Source organism: Coccinella septempunctata, chromosome 3 (assembly GCF_907165205.1).
Source record: "Coccinella septempunctata chromosome 3, icCocSept1.1, whole genome shotgun sequence".
Taxonomy (NCBI): domain Eukaryota; kingdom Metazoa; phylum Arthropoda; class Insecta; order Coleoptera; family Coccinellidae; genus Coccinella; species Coccinella septempunctata.
This window is the reverse complement of record NC_058191.1, coordinates 12,793,988-12,821,118: the sequence shown is the minus strand read 5'-3', so window position 1 is coordinate 12,821,118 and position 27,131 is coordinate 12,793,988. Positions and strand designations below refer to the sequence as shown.

The 27,131-nt window shown below is 35.3% G+C and overlaps 2 protein-coding genes, 3 long non-coding RNA genes and 1 pseudogene across 5 annotated transcripts; 1 reads left to right on the top strand and 5 right to left on the bottom strand.

Annotated features, from left to right (window-relative positions):
* Window positions 1-627: 627 nt before the first annotated feature.
* LOC123308952 (histone H3-like) lies at window positions 628-1,048 on the bottom strand. Its single transcript, XM_044891784.1, has one exon. It carries the CDS (start codon window positions 1,027-1,029, stop codon window positions 628-630), a length of 402 nt encoding a protein of 133 aa, XP_044747719.1. The 5' UTR covers window positions 1,030-1,048.
* Window positions 1,049-1,257: 209 nt separating this feature from the next.
* Window positions 1,258-1,616, top strand: LOC123309602 (annotated as a pseudogene).
* Window positions 1,617-2,698: 1,082 nt separating this feature from the next.
* On the bottom strand, window positions 2,699-3,134 carry LOC123308955 (histone H2A). Its single transcript, XM_044891787.1, has one exon. The coding sequence runs from the start codon at window positions 3,124-3,126 to the stop codon at window positions 2,752-2,754; it is 375 nt and encodes a 124-aa protein (XP_044747722.1). The 5' UTR covers window positions 3,127-3,134; the 3' UTR covers window positions 2,699-2,751.
* A 3,972-nt stretch (window positions 3,135-7,106) lies between these two features.
* On the bottom strand, window positions 7,107-7,779 carry LOC123308966. Its single transcript, XR_006537202.1, has 2 exons — window positions 7,612-7,779; window positions 7,107-7,549 (listed from the first exon to the last, which is right to left on the bottom strand). It is a non-coding gene; the product is annotated as an uncharacterized LOC123308966 (long non-coding RNA).
* Window positions 7,780-23,916: 16,137 nt separating this feature from the next.
* LOC123308970 lies at window positions 23,917-24,303 on the bottom strand. Its single transcript, XR_006537206.1, has 2 exons — window positions 24,257-24,303; window positions 23,917-24,193 (listed from the first exon to the last, which is right to left on the bottom strand). It is a non-coding gene; the product is annotated as an uncharacterized LOC123308970 (long non-coding RNA).
* Window positions 24,304-25,586: 1,283 nt separating this feature from the next.
* On the bottom strand, window positions 25,587-26,244 carry LOC123308971. The gene is made up of 2 exons (XR_006537207.1): window positions 26,181-26,244; window positions 25,587-26,109 (listed from the first exon to the last, which is right to left on the bottom strand). It is a non-coding gene; the product is annotated as an uncharacterized LOC123308971 (long non-coding RNA).
* Between the last annotated feature and the right edge of the window lie 887 nt (window positions 26,245-27,131).

Here is a 27,131-nt window from a genome sequence, read left to right as displayed (position 1 = left end):
GCGTACACTTAGCCATGAATTGTTATGAATAGACCGATTTATAGGAACCTAAAATTTGAAACCATTTCAAGATTTGATTCGAATTGATTCAATAGTTGGTGGTTTTATAATTTGTCGAATCGAGAATCGGCAATGTTTCAATCTCGAAAGCTAGGAAAACTTCAATAAAGAATAACATAAAGAAAGACCCATTATTGACTTCTTTTCCCGATATTGAAATCTATTGAGAATCGGCAAACTACAATTTGGAAAATTTTCAAGAATTCGTCTGATGAAGGATTCTGATGTGACTCCGAAACATTACGAAATCTTATCAAAAATTCCCTTTTCCGTTCAGTGTCAGTCAGGCAATAATTTCTAGCATTTGAATTGTTCGCGACACATGAGTGCGTGAGCAAATCGATCACATATTTCAACAGAGGCTCCGAGAAAAATTCAGAAAAAGATTTAAAGAAATTGCTTTCACACTTTGTCGAATCGACCACTGAAATTTCCATCCGTATCGGAAGTATCGAACTGTATGAGCCTGGCGATCGAAGTATCGTACGAGTAAAAAAAATCATCTTGAGTTTTGTGGTTCTGAAAAGAACCGATATGTAAGATTCCCGAATCGAAATTTAGGCACGTTCACCCCCTGATACGTCTAGCAAGTTGAATGTCCTTCGGCATGATAGTTACTCTTTTGGCGTGGATCGCACACAAGTTGGTATCCTCGAAGAGTCCAACCAAATAAGCTTCGCTAGCTTCTTGAAGTGCCATTACGGCGGAACTTTGAAATCTGAGATCAGTTTTGAAATCCTGAGCGATCTCACGTACCAACCTCTGGAAGGGCAATTTACGGATCAGCAACTCGGTACTCTTCTGATAACGTCGTATCTCACGTAAAGCAACGGTTCCCGGACGGTAACGGTGAGGTTTCTTCACACCGCCTGTGGCTGGAGCACTTTTACGTGCAGCTTTGGTGGCTAATTGTTTTCGCGGAGCCTTACCCCCGGTCGACTTTCTAGCAGTCTGCTTAGTACGAGCCATAATGTAAGATAATGAACACTCTCCCCTATTTCACTACACGATCTGATCCGCGGCACGGCTGAATAATTCTATCCGTCCCCACCACCGTCTGCCCATATATATAGACTACGTCGCCGTTCCAATGCGTATCTAAAAATCTATTGGATGCTACGAAATTTCTGTGGTGGGGCGGCTGTAGTTTATAAATACTGGTCGGAGAGTAGTTTTCTGTTATTCGGTTTTCGTTAACGTATTGACTCTGTACTTCGACTTTTCCAAACGTTCAGCAGACATGACTGGTCGAGGTAAAGGTGGTAAGGGTTTGGGCAAAGGTGGAGCCAAGCGTCATAGGAAAGTACTCCGAGACAACATCCAAGGTATCACCAAACCAGCTATCAGGAGATTGGCTAGGCGTGGAGGTGTCAAGCGTATTTCTGGTCCTCATTTACGAAGAAACTCGTGGAGTGTTGAAGGTGTTTCTGGAAAATGTTATCAGGGACGCTGTCACATATACCGAACATGCAAAAAGAAAAACCGTTACCGCCATGGACGTTGTATATGCCCTCAAACGTCAAGGACGTACATTGTACGGTTTCGGCGTTGAATGAGTTATTTATTCAGGTCGTAGTATAACGGTCCTTCTCAGGACCACAACGATAAAATGGTCGTTTTATCCAATATCAATGTCGATTGCTGCCAAATTGTCTATTCGTATCATTTACTATGAAGGAGCAGGTACTTTTGTTTCGGATTTTGTATTCGAAGTCTCTCCTGGAAAACTTACAATTGAAGAATTAATCGATGTCCATTAAGAGTTCACGATAATAGAAATGTGTCTTTCAGTTTTAATTTTGCCACGATTTTTTATGATATTCATAATCAAACCCGTACAAATGAAAGGGCAAGCCTCATATTTAGTTAGATACTTCCGATAGAAATTTAGTTTTCAGTGGTCGATTCGACAAAGTATCAAACCAATTTCTCAATTTTTTTTGGGGTTTTCACTCGGTCTGAAACAAAATAAATTAAAGAATTGAAATAATCGATTTGCTCCTGCCTGAATTCTTGCACTAATGTGTCAGGAGCCAATCAGATGGAAGATTTTGTTGACCTACTGACAATGAACGAAAAATTAAACTTTTTGGTAAAATTTCGTTTTTTTTGGAATCTATATCAGAATCCTTCATCTGACGAATTCTTGAAAATCTTCAGAAGTTTAGTGTATCTCTTGACATTTGTCGCTTAGGCAAAGTATGAGACCAATTTCCCAAAAACCCATTCGAACCAAATCTTGAAATCGGACATAGTTTTCGAATTGGAATGCGCTTGTTGAATTTCTGTTCGATACCGTCATTTGGAATGTACTTTCTCGTGGTCGAGTATCAGATCAATTTCTGAAATATTGTATGATCAATTCGAGGTGGACCGAAAGTTTTTGGGCAATTGATAACCTACTGTGTAGAATGGACCGTTGAAGTATGCATTTGTACTGAAAGTAGAAATTCAGCGCGTTGAACCGGAAGATTTGTACTTGAAGTAGCGAACTGTAATAATACAACAAGGCATCTCAATACAAAAACTACGTGTCATTACGACATTCAGTTCTTCTCGAAATCTGCTGGAGGGGACTGAGATCGAGTTACCTCATCGTCGTTCAAATATCATAGCGAACTTCTTTAGCGATACTGTGTTGCGGCCCTGAAAAGGGCCTTTCGACAGAGAGTTGATCGTGCTGCGAATTATTTACGATTTCTTTTCGGTCTTTTTCGGCAAAAGTACCGCTTGGATATTTGGTAAAACTCCGCCCTGGGCAATAGTGACTCCAGAGAGTAATTTGTTCAATTCTTCGTCGTTTCTAATGGCCAACTGAAGATGGCGTGGAATGATCCTAGTCTTCTTGTTGTCTCTAGCGGCGTTACCGGCCAATTCCAATACTTCAGCAGCGAGATATTCCATCACGGCTGCCAGGTAAACGGGTGCTCCCGCTCCTACTCGTTCGGCGTAATTTCCCTTTCGCAACAATCGATGGATACGTCCAACGGGAAACTGCAATCCCGCTCTATTTGAACGAGACTTCGCTTTACCCTTAACTTTACCACCTTTGCCACGACCCGACATGATCAATGAATATATCAACAGTTACTAAGCGTAGTTAGATAAATTTTCGTGATGAATTTTATTGCATTACAATCGTGCTTGATATTCATGCTATTTTCATTCCGCCAATTAGCGGACGCCATCAGATAGACCCTCTAGAAGGGGCGGGTCCGTGTTCCGTCAATCTAGAGATTGACGCTAGAAATTTTATGATACTTAGTCGAATCGACCGCTGAAATCTTCATTTAACAAGAGATATAGATGCTGGAGTACCCCAAGGATCAGTACTTGGGCCACTTCCGTTCAACATATACATTCTCGATTTTCCCAAGAATCCAAGAACCATGCTTATATGATGTGACGACACAGGCTCAGCAACTCGACACCGCAACCCAGAAGTGATAGAACGAGTTCTACAAGAAACGATTGACGAAGCAAATGACTGGTGCATAAGGTGGAAAATCAAGCTCAATTGACAGAAGCCAAGCAATATTACTACAGAAGAGAAGACTGCGACCTACAGCGAATCTAGAAATTGACGGCGAAGAAATCGATTGGAAAAATGAAGCCAAATATTTATTAAATATTCATATCAAACTAGCAATCGACAAAACGAAAGCAGCGATGAATAGACTCTACCCTCTGATAGGAAGAAGAAGAAGCCACATGCCGAAAGAGACAAAATTGAAAATTATTAAAGCCGTTGCTAGGCCTCAACTGACTTATGGATCAGTTGCCTGGAGTTTCGCGGCAAAGAGCCATATCAAAAAAATTCAGGCCACTGAAAACAAGCTGCTACGATGTGCACCTTGGTTTGTCAGGAATAGACAGAATTTTAGGGACCTAAAATGGAAAACCATAACGGAATTCATGAACAGAAAAGCAGATGAATTATTCGAAACAGCGAAAAACCACCCCAATCAAGAATCGAAGGTTCGAATATGGCGGACGGAGAAGACGCGATGTCGGATGTGTCCGATGAAAATGACCCGAGACTCAGAGTTTTATAAATGTTGTGCAACCAAAAGCTGCAAGTTCAAAGTCTGCATACAATGCTTTCCGATTTTTCATCAAGTATGTGCGAAAATAAATACAAATTTGAAATTTTTGGGTGGAAACAAAGTTTTATGTTGCGCCGTGACAGGTGAACAAGAAGAAATGGAGGGAACAGAAACATAACAAAACGCAATGGAAATAAGGTACCTCAAACACTCACTGTAAAAAACAAGAGACAAAAATGAAATTCTGAAACTTAACAACAACCTGCTGATGGAAAAAATCAAAATGCTGGAAAATGAAGAACCCAAAATAGGGGTAAACATCACTGAAAACAACGCACCTACCACAAACAGACCGTTCGAAGAGCCAAGGACAGATACATCAAACAATAAAACAACAGAAGCCTACACATACGCTAAAGCGACTATGTCCGCAACTAGACAACAGAGGGGGTAATAGTTCCGAAAATACAGATCAGAACAACACTCCGAACACAGAGGCGAGTAGTTCCTAAGAACCTTAGAATATAGAATAACAGGAAGGAGCATATTGCTCATCTCAATTTGACCGGAATGGAGGAGAAATATGGCCGACATATATTTCCGTTTCAACAGTGACGTAGGACAATGAAGTTTCCAAAAAACTAACTTCAATAGTCAGTTGATTCTGATTAATCAAAAAAATTAGGAAAGCACTGACGTAAAGTCAGAAGCTTTTTCAAGCTCGTTCAAATTGATAATCAAAGCGGAAATTCACCCCGCCTAACACTGCTTGGCTAGATACTTAATGGTATTAAGGTCTATGACTTAACATCACCTACGCCCATGGAGTGTTATTGTCATGAGATAACCTTGTTATATGTCATGAAATTCAGGAACTCATAATTAATACCTGATATTCAGCTTAAAAAAATCACCTACCTATGAATTATTCACGCTACAATATCCAAAATTCTTATTTTCAGTAAATTTCAAGAATCCGAATTACCAAAATTAAGTTGAAACATCACTTTGTTCATTTGGCCACAGATAACAGAATCATTTGACTTCCAAGTCTGCCACTTTCAAAATTAAAATTTGGAAGACCAATATGGCCGTTTCCGTCGCACAATTCCCGTCACATTTATTCGAAAAAGCTCCTTCCTGATATTCTATGTTCTAAGCTAAGAACTAAGATGTCTAAAACACTGGTGTGTGCACTTGTCACTTTTTGCAAGTATTCAGTTTCGTGGCTGCGCCACCATGTCATAGGCTTGGTTCTATCCTTGTTCCACCAAAGGAAGTCCAATGATACTCTCTCGTTTTATTTTGTTTTGCGTTGATATAGAATGTCGATCAACGTCCAACGAGTTCAAAATATGAACTTGAACTGGTGCATTTTGTCAGCTGTTAAGGAATATTTGTGCCTTATAATTCAATTTTCGTTGTAAAAACAAATCTGTCAATATTTCAACACTATCGAATAAGGGTTCGAATGAGGATTTACTGTTCTTCTTCAAGATAATTTCTGTTTGACAACTTGAATTCGTGAGGGGGGTAATTCAATATGATTTTAATAAAACACAGTTAATTGGTCAAATATCCAATATATTCAGTTGACGGAAAGGAAATTTTCACTATATCTACTCAGGAAGAATATTTGAAGTAACATACTCGAATAGATTTATGTTTTTCTGATTCTCAATACATGCTCACAATTCACATTACATATTTCCAATACAGTTTCTTTGAAATATTGCTGAAGTTTCCATAAAACTTAGCTATATCAGTCCCGAATGTTCGTTCATCTGATTTGGTTCTGCTTCAAATTCCAACAACACCGAATTCTTAGCTGTAACTCTTGATTGTCCATATGGAAAACTGAACTTACTGAACGACATGTTGAATAAATGAATGTTCTACACCCCTTTCTCGAAACTAATACATTTTCACACACCAACAATCGCTTATAAATACAACATATTCGTACGTCGTAGGAAATTATTTTCAAATATCAAATGACAATGCTCTGTCAAATTCTAAACAGCGCTACCTACAGTGAAAAAAACGAAACTGATCCCATATCCCCACGAAATTAAAAACAAAATCGAATCAGTGAATACACCAGAGTTTTAGACATCTTACTAAGAACGTATAGCCCCAAGGAAGAAATACTAAACATAAACTGGAACAACACAAAGCAGACAAATCGAAGGTGACGAATACACAGGAGTAAATCGTCGAAGGAATACAAGAACTTACCACGGAAAAAATATCGGCACAGGACAAAATTCGAAAGGATTCTCGGGAGAAGAGAAAAAGTTTTGGCTTTATATGAACAGAGTTAAGAGAAACACAACAGAGATAATGATAAAAGAATACCTTTCCAATAAACAAGGATTTGAACAGGCGGAAATTACAGTGAGAGAGAAATATCGTAGAGCGAAGAAAGGGCGAAAAGATTTTTAATAACAGCACCATTTGAAAAGAAAGAGGAAATGTACGAATCCGACTTTTGGTCAGCAGGAGTAGGCATCAAAAGATTTGATATCTCCAAGCATAAAGACATGATGAGGCTGGAATAGTCCGAGAGCTGGCGACGAAAATCGGCAAGAGTTTTGTAATGGCTCATATTTAAATATTAGGTAGTTAGTTTTGGTGGTGTACATGAGTCAGCGCCCACTCTCAAGGTCAGGTAGTGGAACATCTGGCGGCGACGCTCTTTGATTTATGTAAAATTACAATATCCGTACTTTGAGTGACTGCTGACCGCCTCTGTTCTATTGATATGTGGTCTGACTATTTCATTCTCAAATAATGCATGATATTTGAACAATAAATGCATTTTCACCCATTACAAATCTCTTGAAACGACATCGTTACGTGCTACGGTATTTTCTGTCTTAAATTCAGTTTCTGTGATAATACAACGAAATCAATAATTTTGTAATTTACAATATCGAATTTATTATGAGACACTCAATCAGGGTTGGGTTTGACGCCTTAATAATAATAAAACTCAGGTTTCATAACTGCATACTAACCAATCTATTGACTACAGGATTAACCTTTACATGCAAAAAAATCCTTAATACTATAGGGTAAAATTTTATGAACAATTTTGAAAATTTTTGTACAAATGGCTATTGAAAACTAAGTAAGTGAAATAGCGGCACTTAGAACAATGTTCACTATTTGTTATCAATACTGAAGTGACAACTGATAATTAAAGAAATGAATGCTACTATAACCAGGTATGATAAGGAACTTATCTTAAATCAGGATGACCTCCCCTCGCAAGTGAAACGCACCAAACCAAGTATGGAATGAATCTTTCCTAGACAAGCTATGATCCATAAAACCAATATGACCCAGGAGGTATGCACCATTCACCCCAAAATTTCCTTTCCAAAACTCGAACGGGTTTAAATAAGTCCAAAGGTGAAAATTACAGTACGAAAAAAAATCTGAGGATGAAATTAGAAAAAAAAGATTTACTAGTTTTGAATTTAATTTGCATGTAACTTACCCTCGTAGTCGAGGATTTTTTCACTCAATTGCAGTTGAATAAAATTCGACTTGGCTATCCAAATTTAATTGCTAACGCCTTAATCAGCAGAATTAATTCAGCTATAAAAATACTCAAAAATGCTGTTCAATAAACTCTATTGTTTTTCGAAATTTTTAAATTCACTGCGCAACGGCTACGATGGAAAAAGAACGAAATTCGAAATGAATCTAATGTAGAACTCGACTCAAGAGATAAGCGATATAAAAAAATTGAAGAAAAAAATTTAGTTGTTTACACATATTAATTCTAATGCAAAATTGAATTTAACGGATCTTATAACATGACATCTACTGGGAATGCAACATACCTCCTGCGTTACAGAAATCTTTAACAAACAAGATAAAACTGTAAAGAATAAAAATCGAACTGTATCATACCTCCCCTTCCCATGATATAAAAATCGAAGATTTTTTTTCAAAAAAAGCAAACAAATAGTCGGTGTCATCAACATGAGAGAGGAAAATTCATCCCAACTATTGACCATCATCAAGAGTTCTATCAGGCTTAAGTTGAGACACATGCCAAAATCCCTTAGAAACTCCCGAATCATCTCTCAGTTCATAAGCATTAACCCCAAGCTTTTCTGATACTCTATACGGACCACAAAATTTATCACCTAACTTCGCTGAAAAATCTTTCACACTGGATGACAAAGAATGTGACTTCACCCAAACATAATCATTAACATTATATCGTTGAGGTCTATGTCTTAAATTATAATCGTGTTTGGTTTTCTCATGAGCTTTCACCAATTTATCCTTCACAAATAGTCTTAACTTCTCCATCCTCAACATTTTTGCCGAACCATCCTCTAAAGACTTGTTTTCCACCGTATCGAAAAAGGTGTATTATCAACAACTTCATGTTTTGCTGTTCGATATGCACAAGCTAATTGGGGTAAATATTTGTCCCATTTTTTGTGGTTTTCTTCAATTTAACTAGCTATCATCGTTTTTATGACTCTATTAGATCTTTCTGAAAAATTTGGTTCCGGGTGGTAAAGAGGATTATAAAATACTTTGACATGATATTCATCCAACAACTTCTTAAATTCTCTACTTTTAAATTGATTTGGCAACAGCGCCTACTCACAGCCTTGAGCCTTCTAAAGGAATAGCCCGGAACAACGCCACAGCGGCAACGTCGCCTGTAGGCACAGAAATTCGAAGCGTAAGCCATAGGCAAACTCTCTCTGCGTAAGCCATTGAACTCTAAGAGAACTGGAAGGGCCTCTTAGGTACTGAAATACGACGAAAAGTGTGTCCAACTGAGACGGAAGATAAACCAATTGACAGAGCGCAGAGAGAGATAGATTTCTCTACATCTTCCCTTTCAGTCTTCCTCAGTTTGCCTGCATGCCCTTCCAGTTCTTTTAGTGTTCAATGGCGTAAGCGTACGTCGAGAATGTCGAGATATCATTCAGTACAGCAGTTAGTTCGAAAGGTTTCACTCGTGGTGTTGTTTATGTTCGATAAATCGTTGAATTTTCGTGAAAAACCGGCGTGAAATAAGTGCGATATAGTTTGAAGTGAAGCGGATCTAGTCTAGTTCTGGGCGAATCTTCTTCCGAAATTTGGGTGAGATAATTTGATATCGAGATCAACTACTGTGGAAAATGGTGTGAAAATGTTGTTTTCCCTCCTGCAGGAGCAATCATTTTTTTCCAAAAACAGAAATGATGCGAGTTGTTTCAAGTTTCCAAAAGATGAAAACCTTAAGCTTATGCGTAAAAGCCTCGGTAAAAGCTATCCCACGAAAAAATTTCACTCCAAGCACTTATAGCGTCGCTCGAGCCTCGCTTATAGCTCGGTTCGCGAGAAACATTTTGAGGAAAGTGATATTACTAGGGATGAGAAATATTTACTTCCGGATGGAACCACTAAAATGTTATTATTGAAAAATCCAAAACTACAACCAGACGCTTTCCCAAAAATTCTTCTAAATTTGCCAAAATCTCTTTCGAAATCAACCCCAAAAGTTGGGACCGGTCCCCAGCTTAGAAGGAATGAGATTATTAGTTTAGTAGACAGGATAATGAAATAGAAACCTTCATGAGTTCAGATATTAGTAAAGATTTTGATGACCTTGATAACAACTAGGTATCTATTCCACTAAAACTCAAGTATCTGGATTGTAGGTTAAGAAATTAGAGAATTAGATTTATTTTTATATACTTAATTTTGAGAAATCATTATCTGTAGATGTTTTAGTTCAAATCGATAGGAGCCTTTTGAACCATTTGAAATTTTAAAATTGTTCATAAAAAATTTCCATGTCATGATTTAAAATGGATTCGTTCTTTTGATCATATCCTCAGTAGGTGGTCTCAACTTACAAATTTACTTGCTAGATATAAAAATCTAACTATGAGATTTCAGCAACTGTAACATCAAGATTTATTGAAAAATTCTTTATTTTCTTCAGAGGCATTTTCAGTGGATAGTTTTAATTAAAATTTTAATAATCTCAGACAAGTAGAAATCATTACAGATCAATTGAGAAAATCATTAGGAATAAAATTAAGTACTCATCAAGTACAATAATAATGTCATTTATGTTATATTCTCAGTCAGCATCTTGTTTCGAATCAATGAGAAAATTTTTGATTTGTCCTACTAAGAGGTATTTGAGATTAATTTCAACTTCTTCGCTAATTCTCACAGTGGTAATAAAAACTACCTCTCGAATGTATCCTGTAATTTGCCATTATTAGATCGTGTCGTCGGTCTTTTAGTTGAAAATAATCAACACTAGGTACTATGAGTCAAAAATTTCATTGATTTATTTAATTGTATATTTGTTGTGCTCAAGAATTTATATTTTGTATGGCGAGAGATGACCCTACACCTTCTCGTGGTTCTTGCTGAACAATAAATTGAATAATGTATTTGAGAAATATCTTTCAATTTCAAATTTATTATGAGATTCAAGTGCCGAAGTAACTCAGATATTCGATTTATTGACCAACTAGGGTCTGATGTTGTTTATTAATGTTAATTCTTTCAACAAATCATCAACTCAATTACTACGCTATCGTTTAAAATTCGAAATAATACAGTATATTAATAAAAATCCCATAAAAGTTTACGACCTTCCTCGTTCGTCGCAGACTGCATAGACATCCATCTTTGTCTATCTCATCGAGATAATGTATTTGTTGTCCTTTATTATCAACGCACATTTCAGTCGATGTTGCCAACTTGTGCAATTGAATCCAAACGCTTTAAATTTAAAATACCCATTTTTATTTTTCATTTTTAAGTTCTTAAAACAGTTTTTTTTTGGAAAGGTTGAAATAGTTATTTCAAAATGTGACGTTTAAAGATATTTCATAAAAAAAACATAATTTTCGTCAGAAGGAGTATTCCCTATTCAGGCCACTGAAAACAAGCTGCTACCATGTGCAATAGATGCACCTTGGTTTAGGGATGGCTGATCCAAACAATTTCATGGATCAGTTCCGACCTGATCCGGTCCAGAGAAATTACTAGTCCAAAGATCAGTTCCAGTCCAGTTTCTAGTCCGGACATATTCGATAAATCGATAACACCAACAATACTCGGTGTCACGATGGAATAATTTTTTTTTTAGTATCGTGACTCTGTGTTGTTGAGATCTTCTTCCACAGCTACAGCTTTTTGTGGATACTTGGATTACGGGGTACTGGCAGCGTTGCCATTTGTACGAAAATGATCGTTTTGTACGATATTTGTTTACTCAGTAGCTACCATTTGAAAATACAATTAAACTAAAATGTTCGTAGATACTAAAATTTTAATGAATCCGTTTTTAAATGATATTCAATTAACAGATTGCTGCAGAATGCAGAGGATTTTCTGCGAATTCAGTAATAACAGTACCTACCTAATATAAACTGGACCTGTACATAATTACCCTCGTGCTTGTAGGCAAACTATTTCACAAATGTTTCATTCTGTGACGCAGATGCCATAAAACTAAAATCTACAACTTTGTCGGCATTCTCTATAACAGTTACGGTTCCTTTTATGGGGCGGCTTCTTTGAAAGAGGCTAATCTTTGCTTTGACGCTTCCTGCCGAATATCTGGAATATTGTTGGGGCTTCTTTGATTCTCAACACATGATAATTGTTCTTTTCATATTGAGTTTCTTTATAACTAAACTTACAGAAATTATGAATAAGTTGAAATTTCCAAAATGACCTTCATAAATATCGAAATGCAATTAAATTTTGGCCTGTTATCCGGAAACATGCTCCGGGAACCACCCCAGGTCAATATTCCAATCCAACAATTTTGGCTTTTCCAAACTAGTTGGTTTATACTACCATGGTCTCTAGAAATCTTATAAATGCAAAAATCCGGAAACCACACCAGTTCAATATTCCAACAATTTTGGCTTTTCCAAACTGGTTGATTTATAGTAAGGTTACCAGACGTCCGTCATTGTGACCGACAGTCCGTCAACTTTGAAGTTATAATCCTTTCTACGTGCGTCAAATAATTTTCTGTTATATTGGTGGTATTTTATACTATTTTCCAATGCAGTCTTTCTATCTCCCTTCAAATTATACTTCACTCCTACTTTCAATTCCTGGATATTGATCGGTTGAAATTTTTTTATGTTTCCCTCTTTCAAAACTGTTTGATAATTTTATGATATCTGAGCTCATTTGTGTTTTAGAAGTCAGAATAAATGCATATCTTGAAAAGTGATCCACTAATAAATGCAGATATTTTTTGGTTGATCTACTTCCGCCAAATCCAACAATTTTATCTATAGATACTACAGTCAAAACCGGTTATAACGACATTGAAGGGACTGAAAAATATGGACGCTATATCCGGTAGTCGTTTTAAGCAGTATTTCTTTATTTCGATGAACATTTATTTTGAACCGGTATTTTCTATACGGACCATTTTCCGAATAAAAGAACAGAAGTCAAAACGAAGAATACATAGATACATAATTATTTTTCGAAATAATCGGTAATTTTGGTTTGATTATTTTTGAGCTTAGTTTCGAAAGCATTTTGGTTTTTGGTTGGTTTTTGAAAGCAATAAATAATAACTGCTGCAGGATCGGACCACCTATTGGATCGTTCAAGTTTCACTGAATTGTTTTCAAATAAGGCTTTTATTTTAGTCTTATTCTTCCAAATCGTTGGTATTGTAGAGTGTGAGACGCCACATTTCTTAGCAATATTCCGATTCTGCTCACCATTTTCTAATCTCCATATAATGTGTAATTTTTCTTCAGTATTAAAAGCTTTTCTTATTTTTTGCGACATCTCGCGACTCATAAACCTTAGGTCAAAATCAATTCAACGAGTTCTGCGATGGCTCTCGTGATGCGCACTAAATCAGTCCGATCTTGTCGCAAAACATCAACTGACCTGCATAGAGCAGTAGAGCATGCGTGGTGTGGACTGTAGAGATGGAGTGAAGTGATACATACCTATTATTCATTAGAATAAGGTTCAAAATGATGATGGATTTAATAAGAAAGTATGAAGGTTGGTCGTTATAGCCGATGAATTTCGAGGAATTCTGATGACTTTCCGTCGCTTTAACCGATATGTCGCTTTATCCGATGTCGTTATAAACGGTAAATTTCATAAGTATTTATAGAGGGATTCGGTCGGGATCCTTGCATATAGACGTTATAACCAATTCGTCGTTGTAAACGGTGTCGTTATATTCGGTTTTGACTGTATTTCGAATGGCTCTTTTGATGGACCTAGTTGTGAAAGCAAGCCATAATTATTCTTAATTCTTGTTTTATTCTTTATGCGGGACTCGCATCAGGTTGAACATAGGTTTTTTATATTATTCAAGAAATTTAGTTATGTATAATAAGGTGAAAGCATGGATATCATTTGATTAATCCCAATATGACCCATGTTGGAGTGAATTTTTTTTATTAGATCCCTACTGAATTCTTCCGTCAGAATTATTTTTTTCTGTTTTGTTTTTCTTCTTGAAAAAAAAAATACCTTTTCTTTCTATTAAACTTTTATCTTTTATCCTGAAATTCACTCATGTGAAGTTGGTGCCGACTTTTTCGAAAAATACTTTTTTTTTGGAGTTCTGGGTAGATTTGAAAGAGTTCTGGAGTTCCTGATGAAAATTTTGAATAGTTCCGGCAAATCGTGGATTCTTATGAAAAATACAAATTGGTGGCGCTAACTTCACGCGGCGCCGTCTTTTTCGAAAAAATGATTTCTGATGTTGTTTTTCGTTGAAGAAGGAATAGCTTAGAATTCTTGACGAGTTCTGCGAAAATATAAAAAAATTAGAACACAGGTTTTTGACTCTAGAAAAAAATCATTTTGAGAGAAAAAAATTGGAGATATTTCAGTTCTGATCAGAGTTCTGAATAGCCCTCAAAAATATGTCAAGTGACTTTTATCGAAAAAACAAAACTTCTCAATTCATCAGCAAAAATAACGTCAGAAATTTGAATATTTCCTATGTTGGCAATCCTTGATCGCAGAAGAGTTCTGAATAGCGCTAGAAGAGTTCTACAAAATATGTCGAGTGACTTTTATCGAAAAAACAAAACTTTCCAATTTATCAGCAAAAATAAGGTCAGAAATGTGAAAACCAATATTTCCTATGTTGGCAATCCTTGATCACAGAAGAGTTCTGATGAGAGTTCTGAATAGCGGTCGAAGAGTTCTACAAAATATGTCAAGTGACTTTTATCGAAAAAACAAAACTTTTCAATTTATCAGCAAAAATAAGGTCAGGAATTTGAAAATTTATCTCGTACTACTAATTTCGTAAGCACCGAGTGGGAGGGGTAAGAGGGGAAATCGGCTCATTTGGAGGTTCCGGAATTCTCTGTTTCTCCGAAAAGAGCCGCCCGTCCGTGTCCGCGGAAAATGTCAAACGAAAGACGAATAGCCGGACCATAGGCGCGTAATACTCTCGACTAGGAAAACAGATAGGAAATACGAGAAAAAAGCTTCAGAAATTCGAGATTTTTCAACACGAATGTAAACGCATCCAGCTTCACCCGGGGCCTGTTGCCGTTTCTTATCACACAGTAGATAAGGTCAATTTTCGCACAACAGCCAAGGGAGCAGCACATCAGCTGACATTAACGTAACCTATGTACCTAACTTCAGTCATCAGCTGATCCTTTTATATTTCAGTTAGACCTAAAACTGCAATAATATCAACTTCGAGTCTTATTTTCACTGCCCAACAATTTTTCCCCATTCCAGTTATGTAAAGTAAGTTCAAAATGAGGATCTTTCAAAATTACTACATTGAGAGATTATGTTCAGTTTAGTAAACAATTGCATTGACTTAGTTTATGAAGGAAGATATAGAAACATCTTGAGTAAGTAAAGGGTTTATGCACTCTCTGGTGGAAGTTTTCAGGTTTCTTTCTAATAAAAGTCTGTTCAAGGAGAATCATTACATAACATTATCTATCCAAGGAAAATTATTCAACGTTATGATATATTCTGTATCCTAAAATCTAAATTGCATTGATGTTGAAAATCACAGGTCATGGAATATTTGACTGTAATGTTCTAACATTCCAAATTGATTCATGATCAAGAGTATTGTCCTGATGGAACCAGCCGGCCAATCTCTCTATGTTTAAGGAAGGAAAAGACTCATTTCATACCAAGGATTATAGATCAAGTTTTTATAATCCCTGATTTCATTATTGATTTTCATATTACTATGACGCTCACATTCCTCCTGTTTTTCAAGTTCAGAATGGCCGGCCAAGAAAATTGGTGGATAAAGGAATATATCAGAATGTAGGTACTCAGAAAAAAATTTTGTTTCATTCTGACAGCCGCTCTTTTTCTATTCAGAATTATTTAAGGATTCCTTCTCCAGAAGATGAATAAGTCCAAAACATCCGGACTAGGAAATTGATCGCTTAAGTACATAGAGGGATAATTTTATGTTCATACTACAGCTCCGAGGATCAAAATGAAATATTCAGTCTACAATTTAGCGCCTATTCCTCATTTTTCAGGTTCAGAATATCAGGCCAAGAAAATTGGTGGATAGAGGAATGTATCAGAATGTACTCAGAAAAAAATTTTGTTTCATTCTGACAGCCCTAGAACGCCACCTCCAACGATCAAATGAACCGATTTTTTTCTATTCGGAATATTTTAAGGATTCCTTATCCAGAAGAAAAATCAGTTCAAAACATCCGGTCAAGGAAATTGATCGCTAGAGTACATAGAAGGATGACTAAAATATCCTAACATAATTTTTTGTTCATACTACAGCTCTGAGGATCGAAATGAACTATTCAGTCTACGATGAAGCGCCTATTCCTCATTTTTCAGGTTCAAAATGGCCGGCCAAGAAAATTGGTGGATAAAGGAATGTATCACAATATACTTAGAAAAACCACCTCCAACGATGAAAATGAACCGATATATTCTTTACGATGGAGCGCATGTTCCTCTTTTTTTCCAAAATTTGAAATGGCCATCCAAGAAAATTGATGGAATGGGTCCATGGGGAAATAAATTTTCTTAGCCATTTCAAATTTTCAAAACAACAAAGAGGAACATACTCTCGATCTTAGAATGTCAGAAAGAAATATAAATTCTGATACATTTCTCATCAATTTTATTGGCCAGCGGTTTTACACATTCGAAAAAATATGAGGAAGATATTCTCCATTGTCTACACTCTACAGCAAAGTGTTGGTTCATTTTAATCGTTGGCGCTGGGACAGGATTATGTTATCTTGTAAGGCTTCAATCGTGTTCGGTTTATCCACATACACTAGAGACTTTACATAACCCCACAAGAAATGATCCAGAGGCGTCAAATCGCATGATCTTTAGGCCTATTCACAAGGCCATTTCGTTCTGTTTTTTGGCCCAATTGGCCGAGTTGAACTTGAATCGATTTCAAGCGAATAACCCGTAATAACCGCGGTTATTGCTGGTTTTGCCCTTGGTTATGTCCCTTCACGAATTCTAACCTCACTTCAATAACCAGAAGTTTAACCCAGCTCTCGAGTATGGTTATCTCCGGTTATCTGCGGTCCAAAATGATGACGTTGAAGGGCTAGTTTATGACGTCACGATGTTATAACCAATAATGACCAAAAGCCCTTGAATGCAATTGATCATTGTTGGTTATTGTTAGTAATTACCAATGATGACCAGGTTATTTGCTTGAAATCGATTTTGGTTGACATGTGCTTTCATCAAGACGGTGCCACATGCCACACAGCTCGTGAAACAATGAACATGTTGAAGGATGAATTTGGTGAGCAGCTTATCTCTCGAAATGGCCCTGTGAATTGGCCGCCAAGATCATGCGATTTGACGCCTCTGGATTATTTCTTGAGGGGTTATGTAATGTCGTTAGTAGTATGTGGACAAACCGAACACGATTGAAGCCTTACAGGATAACATAACACCTGTAATTCTCGGAATACAGGCAGAAATGCTCGAAAAATTTGACCTTCCGAATAAACCTTTTGAAACAGAGCAGCGGACAACATTTACATGAAGTTATCTTTGAAATGTAAATGGTAAAGGCCAAGTTATTAATTCCAATAAAAATTTTGAATATATGTTGCAAATTGAGTGTTTTATTCGATTTTTAATAAAACTACGCTTAAAAAATTACCTTTTATTTTAGCAATGCACCATGAAAACTTAATGGAAATTAATAATTCAAAATTTACGTGAATGTTCTATTCAGAAAATTTAATTTCAAAATATCCTAGAATCTTTGAGTATTCAACCCAAGGCTAGAATAACCTTCTTAAATCTTCAGATAACCCGTATTCTTCATAGTTCAGGTATTTTTCTATCGACACCCTAGGATTCCAATACTAGAAATGGGATGCAATAAAACTTCATTCTGTTGTCGGCAAGTGTCTTTGAAGCAATAATATCTGAACTGCTATATGGCTTCTTTCGAAAATGGGAGAATACAAAACAGATGATGAAGTTTTAACACCATATTGCGGATTTTCTTGCACCAAAATATTCTTCAAAAGCTTCATTTGAGACTGAACTTCTGTTCTGCCTTGAAGTTGTAGATTGTAGAAGAAGACGAGCAAATTCAAATCTATCTTGAGTTGATATTTGGTTCAATACTAGGTATATACCTACTCACTTGAAGCTTGTGAAAATTTCGAAAGTTCGATTCGAGGATATCAGTGAAATAACGGAATAACCGTCTCAATTTTTTGTTGGTGTATATTTTCTGTTAAGAGGCCTTTTCAACGGACTCAAAAGTAAGTATATTTTTTCATCATGCATATTCATCTAAATTGCTGCATTAATTTCCTTCATTACTTACCCACTTGCCCTATCGGGAAGACACGATTTATTTTTATTTCCCCGTTTGAGTATGTCATCGACTAATTAACATCAAATATCATAGGACGCATCTCAAAAACTAAATCCTTTTGTGAGCCTTCTTATCAGTAAATTCCGAAATTTGAAAAAATTTCGAGTTCAATATTAGGAAATATAAATTTTAAAATTCCCGAACTTATTTTTGTTGATAAATTGAAATGTTTTGTTTTTTGGATAAAAGTCACTTAACATATTATTTAGAACTCTTCGAGAGCTATTCAGAACTCTAATCAGAACTTTTCTGCGATCAAGTTTTGCCAACATAGAAAATATAAATTTCCAAATTCCTGACATTATTTTTGCTGATAAATTGAAAAGTTTTGTTTTTTTGATAAAAGTCACTTGACATATTTTGTAGAACTCTTCGAGCGCTATTCAGAACTCTTATCAGAACTCTTCTGCGATCAAGTATTGCCAACATAGGAAATATTGGTTTTCAAATTTCTGATCTTATTTTTGCTGATAAATTGAAAAGTTTTGTTTTTTCGATAAAAGTCACTTGACATATTCTGTAGAACTCTTTGAGCGCTATTCAGAACTCTGATCAGGACTGAAATATCTCCAATTTTTTTCTCTTAAAATGATTTTTTTCGAGAGTCAAAAACCTGTGTACTATTTTTTTTTTTATTTTCGCAGAACTCTTTCTAAAAACTATCAAGAACTCTAGAACTCTTCCTTCTTCAACGAAGACAGCATCAGAACTAATTTTTTCGAGAAAGTGAACTTAGCGCCACCAAATTGTTTTTTTCATTAGAATCCACGATTTGCCGGAACTATTCAAAATTTTCATCAGGAACTCCAGAACTCTTCCAAATCTACCCAGAACTCCAAAAAAAACTGTATTTTTCGAAAAAGTCGGCGCCAACTTCACATGAGTGATACTCTTATTGTTTTTTTGATCCATTATTACATCTTGAAGACTAACACAATTTACTGTTCTCAATATTTCTTCTTGATTTTTTTCTGCTTCCAACACTGCATTCCTACTGAGACAGTCTGCTTCTAAATTGTACTTTTCAGGGTTGTATTTCATCTCCATATCAAACTGTGACAGAAATAGAGTGAGGTCGCCAAATCCACCAATTGTATCTATAGATACTATTTCGAATGGCTCTTTTGATGGACCTAGTTGTGAAAGCGAGCCATAGTTATTCTTAATTCTTGTTTTATTCTTTATGCGGGACTCGCATCAGGTTGAACATAGGTTTTTTATATTATTCAAGAAATTTAGTGATGTATAATAAGGTGAAAGCATGGATAGCATCTGATTAATCCCAATATGACCCATGTTATAGTGAATTTTTTTTATTAGATCACTACTGAATTCTTCCGTCAGAATAATTTTTTCTCTTTTGTTTTTCTTCTTGAAAAAACACCTTTTCTTTGTATTAAACTTTTATCTTCTATCCTGATATTCTTATTGTTTTTTTGATCCATTATAACATCTTGAAGACTAACCCAATTCACTGTTCTCAATATTTCTTCTTTATTATTTTCTGCTTCTAACACTGCATTCCTACTGAGACAGTCTGCTTTTAAATTGTACTTTCCAGAATTGTATTTTATCTCCATATCAAACTGTGACAGAAAGAGAGTGAGGGCCTTATTCTTCATCTGGTCTCGTTTTTATATTCAGATCCAGAAGTGGTTAATGGCAATAAAAACTTAGTTGAATGTGTTGCCAATAAAGTACTGCTTCTTTGACTGCTAGTGTTTCTTGGTATATAGCTTTCTTTCTTTTTTGTGCCTCATTTAACTTATGAATTATGGCACTTTTTGGTATATATTCATTATAAAAATTTATTTTGACCGGAGCTGCGAACGGGCTATAGGATTCCTCAATAATTTCTTTTTTTAAGAGTTCTACAATTTGTGATTCGATTTCTGTTTTATCTTTTATAGTACACCTATACGGTCTTTTGTCACAATATTTATCTATTTGTAAATCAATTTTGGCCTCATAATCTTTAACAAAGTCATATATCTGATAATTGGACTTTAATAAATAAACGACTTTCAACAACGCCGACGTTTCGGAGCTCGAGTTTCTCCTTCCTCAAGGCTGAAGTATACATGAATTTACAGGTGATAATTTTTAATCATACATTGTTCTGTACATTTACCTAGTTAAAAACAATGTAGGTGGAACTATCCATATATAAATTACTACAATAAGTCGATGTATTCATATCTGCTCAAACATGCACGGCGATCAATTCAAATTTGCAGGTTGAATCAAAGAATATTATTCTTTATGTTACATAAAAGCCACGAATTTGGTGTTGTCCCTAATCTAATGTTCAATAGAATCAAATATAATATAATCTAATTACAATAAATAAACGTCACAGAACCAAATTACTATAAAGTTACAGATAACGACACTAACAATATATTATAACAATTGAAATCTCTCGATTACCAAGTACAAAGAAACATATTATTCCAACCAACAACATCAAATCAATAAGCTGTTGAACAATGAGCTGAGACCTTGCACATCTTCCCTATGGTTTACTGTTTTATTTGTTTTTATATGTATCGTATCATTTCACTTATATTATGGCTGTATTGGCGACATTCATTATACAGAATTGACACTCGCTCAAAGTTGAATTTATGACCTGTCTTAAAAGAATGATCAGCTAAAGCGGCTTAATTCCTATTATCAAAATTGTTAGTGTCACATTCATGTTGTCTAATTCTTTCTTTCGAGTACTGCTTCGTTTGGCCAATATAGCAACTATCACAATTATGACAAGGAATTTTATATATTAATTCAGTTCTAAGCTGGTCTGGTACTCTATCCTTCAAACGAGTAAAGAATATTTTCGCGTGGTCTTTACGATATAAAATGCACAACTGCAGCAAAAATTCTCGAAAATGTGATTTATTTTATTACTTAATTTAGGGAGGTAAAGAAATCTAAAATATTTGACACCCCTTCCGGGACTGTGGATGTCATGTCAATCTTAGGTCTCAAGTGATTATCCAACAACCTGCTGATCAAATAAGATGGGTAATTATTGTTTTTTAAGATACTCTTTATTTTCGAAATGTTTTCTTGTTGTTATTTTTCATTACTCAATTTTTAAACTCTACTTATCAAGTTATTCATTACATTCAATTTTTGTTGCATACTGTGGTTACTTAAAAAATTAAGGCAACGGTTACTATTGATGGACTTAGTATACCAATTTGTAATGATATTGTTCCCATCCCTTATCAACAAAAGATCTAAAAATGGTATTAATATGATGGTATCATCTACATACATTTTCATAAGTGGTACATCAAAGTTTAAACGACTCTTCACAAACTCAAACACCTCATTCATGACTAAGTTGGCCAAAATAGGACTAGTGGGTGATCCCATGGCAGTACCTTCTAGTTGTTTGAAAAAAACACCAGCATGAACAGAATATCCACTATCAAAACACACTTCAACTAGTGTGATGAAGTCTTTTATCCTCGTCGCCAAATTATGTGATGTATTTGAATGATATCTATCGCTTTGCAACAATTGAAAAACGACTTTTCTATGACGTATACTTCAATATCCGTATACTACAATACGACTGATTCATTTTTGCATCAGATCGCAATCGGAACATATTTTGACTTAGTGGGGAGTTTGACGCATGACAATATAAAATATGAAATTGTAACAAATATAGGTATTACAATAATGAATAATTTAAATCTGCCTTGATTATTTGCATTGGAGTCATTTCTACACTTGAATGATTGGAATTATTATAACTTGATAAAGCAGGAGCTAATTTATTTTGAAAAGTAGACAAAATTGAAGATTATGTATTATAAAGCCGTTGCTAGGCCTCAACTGACTTATGGATCAGTTGCCTCGGGTTTCGCGGTAAAGAGCCATATCAAAAGAGGGGGATTCTCCTCAATTTGGGTTATCAATGCATATGCAAGTTTAAACTGAATAATTATGAGTTTCATTCATGATGATTTTTCCAAATGCACCGCGAAAACTATTCAAAATCATTCTTCAAATATGGGGTTTTAAAATTTAAATCTCTTTGTTTCTGGTTTTTGATTTGGCAACAGCGCCTACTCACAGCCTTGAGCCTCCTAAAGGAATAGGCCGGAACAACGCCACAGCGGCAACGTCGCCTGTAGGCACAGAAATTCGAAGCGTAAGTCAGAGCCAAAATCCATATATCTATTATATTCTATATCGATAATGGGACCTCGAAAATTGAAGCCAGCCCGCGGCCGGAATCGACTTATGCGCTTGTGCAGAAATATTAAGAATAAAAATACCTGATTAGTTCTGTCTCTTTCTGATACATGGTTTTATGAATTGACAGGAATGAAATGATTTTACTTCACAACCATTCGCATATTTTCGACCTTAACCTATCAATATGTTGATATTCGTTTGAATCAGGTTCAAACTTAGGTTGGCATTACGTAGTATAATTTGTATTTCTCCGTTGATTTCTAATTACTAGAAGTCAAAATTCTTGAATCTTCATCATTTTGCAACACTAGACCCTCGGATTCATAACAAAAGTGAAATATTATGTGTAATCCACAGAAAACCTGCGGAGTGCGTAGACTAACAAAAGTGATGTTGAATCAACAAAATTTGTAGGACTGTGAATACATTTTTCTAGGTTGTTCACTATCGTATATTGTCTGCATTGTATCTAGATAAGTGTATTATTGTCTTGAAATTCAGTTGGGAGATGAGGTAATAATTCTAGTTCAATTTATATGATTGTTTTTTAGCACTGAAATAGTGAAATATCTAAATCGACATCTATATATATAAAGCTCAACTGTAGTTACTAGTATCTACAAGTTTCTCATCTTCTGGCAATATTCTTATTGCCAAATTGATTATTGTATTGCTTCTATTGAAGCATGGCTCTTTTAATGAGCACTCTGTACTTTTATATATAAAATATAACTACATATTACATTAAATGTTGACAAAAGAATATTTTTTATTGAGTATTTAGATTTACAAGAGGGGAAATTCAGGAGGTGAGATAAGTATGATGTTGACACAAACACGCAATATTGAAACTGGTATGAAACAGTAATATTAAACGAAATTATTATTATGTCACTCTTGAGTTTATTGAGTATAGACAATACCATTCCTATTCCATATATCTATTATATTCTATATCGATAATGGGACATCGAAAATTGAAGTCAGCCCGTGGCCGGAATCGACTTCTGCGCATGTGCAGAAATATTAAGAATAAAAATACCTGATTGGCTCTGTCTCTTTCTGATACATCGATTTATGAACTTACAGGAATGAAATGATTTTACTTCACAACCATTCGAATATTTTCGACCTTAACCTTACAATATATTGATAATAATATGAATCGGGTTCAAACTCAGGTTTGCATTACGTAGTCATTTGTATTTCATCGTTGATTTCTAATAATTAGAAATCAAAATTCATGAAACTTCATCATTTTGCAGCACTAGACGTTCGGATTCATAACAATAGTGAAATATTATGTGTTTTCCACAGAAATGCGGAGTGCCGAGGTTAACAAAAATTATGTTCAACAAAATTGTAGGAATGTGAATACATTTTTCTAGGTTGTTCACTGTTGTATATTATCTGCATTGTATCTAGATAAGTCTGTTATTGTCTTGAAATTCAGTTGGGAGTTGAGGTAATAATTCTAGTTCAATTTATGATTGTTTTTTTCGGCACGAAATAGTGAAATATCTAAATCGACATCTATATCTATAAAACTCAACTGTAGTTACTAATATCTACCAGTTTCACATCTTCTAAATATTCTTATTGCCAAATTGATTATTGTATGGATTCTATTGAAGCATGGCTCTTTTAATGAGCACTCTGTACTTTTATATATAATATAACTACATATTACATTGAAAGTTGACCCAAAAATATTTTTTATTGAGTATTGAGTAGATTTACAAGAGGGGAAATTCAGGAGGTGAGATAAGTATGATGTTTATATGTACACGTAATAATTGATACTGGTATGAAACAGTAATATAAAACGCACTTGTTATGATGTCATTCTTGAGTTTACTGAGTATGGACAATACTATTCCTTTTCGGCACTTCATTATTATTTCACAAATCATAATAACATTGGTTGAATAGTTTTTATGCACTTATTTGGTTTGATCTCTTTTCGTTGATTCATCTGAAAATTGAAAAAAACGCATACATACTCGATGAATTTAATATTCATTAACTTTCGCCTCACATAAAATTCTTCTCAAAATTTGTACAACAATTTGAAATGAATCATCATTCGAATTCATTCAATCATTCAACGTCAAATAGGAAAACAACCTAACCAATATTTTGATTGTCATTTTCGAACTTCTAATTCGCGCATGCGTACAAGTGGATTCCTCCCAACGATTTGGCGTCATTTTTTGTCGTAGTCTAGAACGCGTGTTATCAATATTGGTATAATAGATATATATCCTATTCGGCACTTATTATTTCACAAATCATAATAATATTGAGTGAATAGTTTCGATGCACTCATTTGGTTTGATCTCTTTCCGTTGATTTATCTGAAAGTTGAAAAAAATGGATAAATTCTCGATGAATTCAATATTCATTAACTTTCGCGTCGAATAAAATTCCTCTCAAAATGTGTACAAGAATTTGAAATAAATCATCATTCGAATTCATTCAACGTCAAATATGAAAACAAACTAACCAATATCTTGATTGTCATTTTCGAACTTCTAATTCGCGCATGCGTACAAGTGGATTCCTCCCAACGATTTGGCTTAACTTTTTGTCGTAGTCTAGAACGCGTGTTATCGATATTGGTACCTATAATAGATATATGCCAAAATCTCTCTGCGTAAGCCATTGAACTCTATAAGAACTGGAAGGGCCTCTTAGGTACTGAAATACGACGAAAAGTGTGTCCAACATAAGCCTAGTTCTCAGAGCTTCGTAGTGTCGCCAGCGACAATCCCCACTCCTTCCTACATTCTCACATGACGTGCTGTGTTCTCCGCTGTCATAAACAGCTGATTGTCAAATACGATTGAAAAAGTCTATTCTATTTTGAATTTATATTACATATATCTTTTCAAAAATGAATTTTCGAGTTGCTCACACCATAATGTCCGAAGTAAACATGGTGTTCGAACTAAAATTATGTAAATTTTACATTAGTACAGAGGCCATGAAAGTATTCAATAACTTGGGCAAGTCGAGCAGTATTTTGGGAGGAAATGAATAATTATGCCATCAGTTTGTCTCTGATGCCATCTTCTTGCATATGGATGTGGAGGCCAAGGAAAAAGATACAGTATAAGATAAGAAGTTTTACTCAAATGACTCGAGACAAGAGACGACTAAAATTATTGGATGCTATTGAAAGAGCTATTCAAATATATGGGTTATATTCTATACTCAATATATTTATGCTGTATGTGTTGTATATTTTTCTACTGGATATAATTTTATACTGTTCCTATTTTTGAACCAATTATATTTTCATATTGTTTCTGTTTTATATTTAGGTATAGTAAATACACCTTTTGTATAGAACTGTGCATCTTTTCGAGATTATTTAATACAACCACATTACATCATATTATGTATATACATTTTAAAAAACTATTCGATCCATGTGTAAATTGCTTGTACAAACGCTGAACGAATGGTCAGGAACAATGGTCAGCCCAACACTTTCCGCATGGATCGGATCCAATATATTTCACAATCCTCATAGCAGCATTTTATCATAAAAATGGTCATTTTTCCCTTCTCTACATGTACACCTATTCATCTGTACTGACCCTTTTGTGAAAAACTTCTCACAGAATATTTTGTTTCAAACAGCAAAACCCAGATATAATGCGAGCATTTGTAGGCTTTCATTTGCTGATTTGTTTAAAAACTGGTCGTGAAAACTAGAAAAACCACAATATCATAATATTCCATCAGGACTGTAACCTCGTATATCTCTTTCTTAAATGGCAAATGGATCAAAACCTCCAATCTTGTTTATTTTGTGGGAGTAACGTTCAGCTAGTTTTTGATTTGTTTTGGGAATTTCAATGAAATGGGCACTTTTTGTATTCACTGAAAGAAAATTGGATTTAATTCAGGAAATCTTGACATATTTCTCATTTCAAAACGTGAAATTAGCTTACTTTTCATGGTTCATTAGGAAGTTAAATACCTATCTCCCGCAGTGGCCTAGTGAATCCACCTTCTTCTCCTTATTCTATTTCGCCTTTCGCCACGAATATACTTGTAGAAAAGCTCCATTCTGAAATAAACAATAAATATGAAATGAAAGAATATTTCCTTTCTCCGTGATAATTATCATATATTTACCTGAATTTAGATGGAAAATATACCATGATTAAAAAATACTGAAAAGAATAGCTAAAATCAAAAACAACTGTTTTTGCGGCTGACAGATAGGTTATATTTATTGTGATTGTCGCAGAAATTCCAGGTGTAGTTGGAATATTTCAACTACAAAAGGGGCGTGTCGCGACACTTCTCGACAACCAGAAATGAAAAGGAAGGGGTCAGGGGAAGTTTTGTTTACATGCTCTGATTGGCTGGAGAACTGTCGCTGGCGACACTACGAAGCTCTGAGATCTAGGCTTGAGACGGAAGATGTAGAGCAACCCATCTCTTTCTAATGGTTCGGCAACCAATCGAATAACCGCATCATACGTCGGACGCAGCAGCAGTCGACTCGGCACTCGAACGCCCCGCCTCGGGTTGTTTTTGTTTACATCGTTATAAACCAATTGACAGAGCGCAGAGAGATATAGATTTCTCTACATCTCCCCTTTCAGTCTTCCTCAGTTTGCCTGCATGCCCTTCCAGTTCTTTTAGTGTTCAATGGCGTAAGCGTAACGTCGAGAATGTCGAGATATCATTCAGTACAGCAGTTAGTTCGAAAGGTTTCAGACGTGGTGTTGTTTATGTTCGATTAATAGTTGAATTTTCGTGAAAAAGCTGCGTGAAATAAGTGCGATATAGTTTGAAGTGAAGCGAATCTTGTCTAGTTCTGGGCGAATCTTCTTCCGAAATTTGGGTGAGATAATTTGATATCGAGATCAACTAGTGTGAAAAATGTTCTG